The sequence below is a fragment of the Nanorana parkeri genome, unplaced genomic scaffold, assembly GCF_000935625.1.
Source record: "Nanorana parkeri isolate BGI_ZX_2015 unplaced genomic scaffold, ASM93562v1 scaffold2794, whole genome shotgun sequence".
Taxonomy (NCBI): domain Eukaryota; kingdom Metazoa; phylum Chordata; class Amphibia; order Anura; family Dicroglossidae; genus Nanorana; species Nanorana parkeri.
In genome coordinates this window covers 19,199-19,998 of record NW_017309062.1, presented here as the reverse complement: position 1 = coordinate 19,998, position 800 = coordinate 19,199, and the positions used below count along the sequence as shown (strand labels likewise).

Genomic DNA, 800 nt, shown 5'->3' with positions numbered 1-800 from the left:
CTCCCCTGTCCCTTCCTTCAATCAGCGCCAGAGGATCATAGAGTGGGTGGGGGGGTGGGAGGGAGGGGACCTATGTGTTTTGCTCTTCTACAGGGATCCTTTCCTGCTACTAATGACCTTCTTTTTTCTGACCCCCGCAGGCCTTCCTCGAGCGGTACCTGGGCCCCGGCCCCACCATCCAGTACCACAAAGACCGCTGGCTAGCCAAGCAGTGGACTTTGGTGAGCGAGGAACCCGTGACCAACGGGCTGAAAGACGGCGTTGTGTTCGTCCTAAAGCGGCAAGACTTCAGCTTGGTGGTCAGCACCAAAAAGATCCCTTTCTTCAAGCTCTCCGAGGAATTTGTGGACCCCAAATCTCATAAGTTCGTCATGAGGCTCCAGTCAGAGACCTCGGTCTGAAACCTTGTTTTTTGGACCTACGGGAGGAATACAAAGTTCAATACAGACACCATCTTTTTCTTCCTTTGGTGGCTTTGGTTTTTTTTCCGGCCTCACGGCAAACTCAACGTGACTTTTTTTTACAAAAATGTTTTTGGGTGTGCACCAAACTTCAACTGTCCTTTCTACTCCCAACCCAACGTCCATCGTCCATGAACGGCCTTCGGGACCCGAGACTTCCATTTTTTGCTAAATCCATTCTTCCAATGATCAGGGCGCTTAATGACTCTGCTTTCAGAGCTTTTGGTTCCTCCCCCTCCACCCCTTGTTCTCGGCAATAATCAAGATCGGCAACTGTTCACACCGGCTGAGACTTGGAACCACATGGACCACAAGGACCACTTTCCCCCCACCTCTCGA

The 800-nt window shown here is 51.5% G+C and overlaps 1 protein-coding gene across 1 annotated transcript in view; it reads left to right on the top strand.

Annotated features, from left to right (window-relative positions):
- Window positions 1-417, top strand: part of VANGL2 (VANGL planar cell polarity protein 2) — a 30,920-nt gene extending 30,503 nt beyond the window's left edge. The window contains exon 11 of the mRNA XM_018574184.1: window positions 141-417. Within this exon, the coding sequence (XP_018429686.1) occupies window positions 141-401 (261 nt within the window). The 3' untranslated portion in view covers window positions 402-417. The remainder of the gene's footprint in view (window positions 1-140) is intronic.
- The last annotated feature ends 383 nt before the right edge of the window (window positions 418-800 follow it).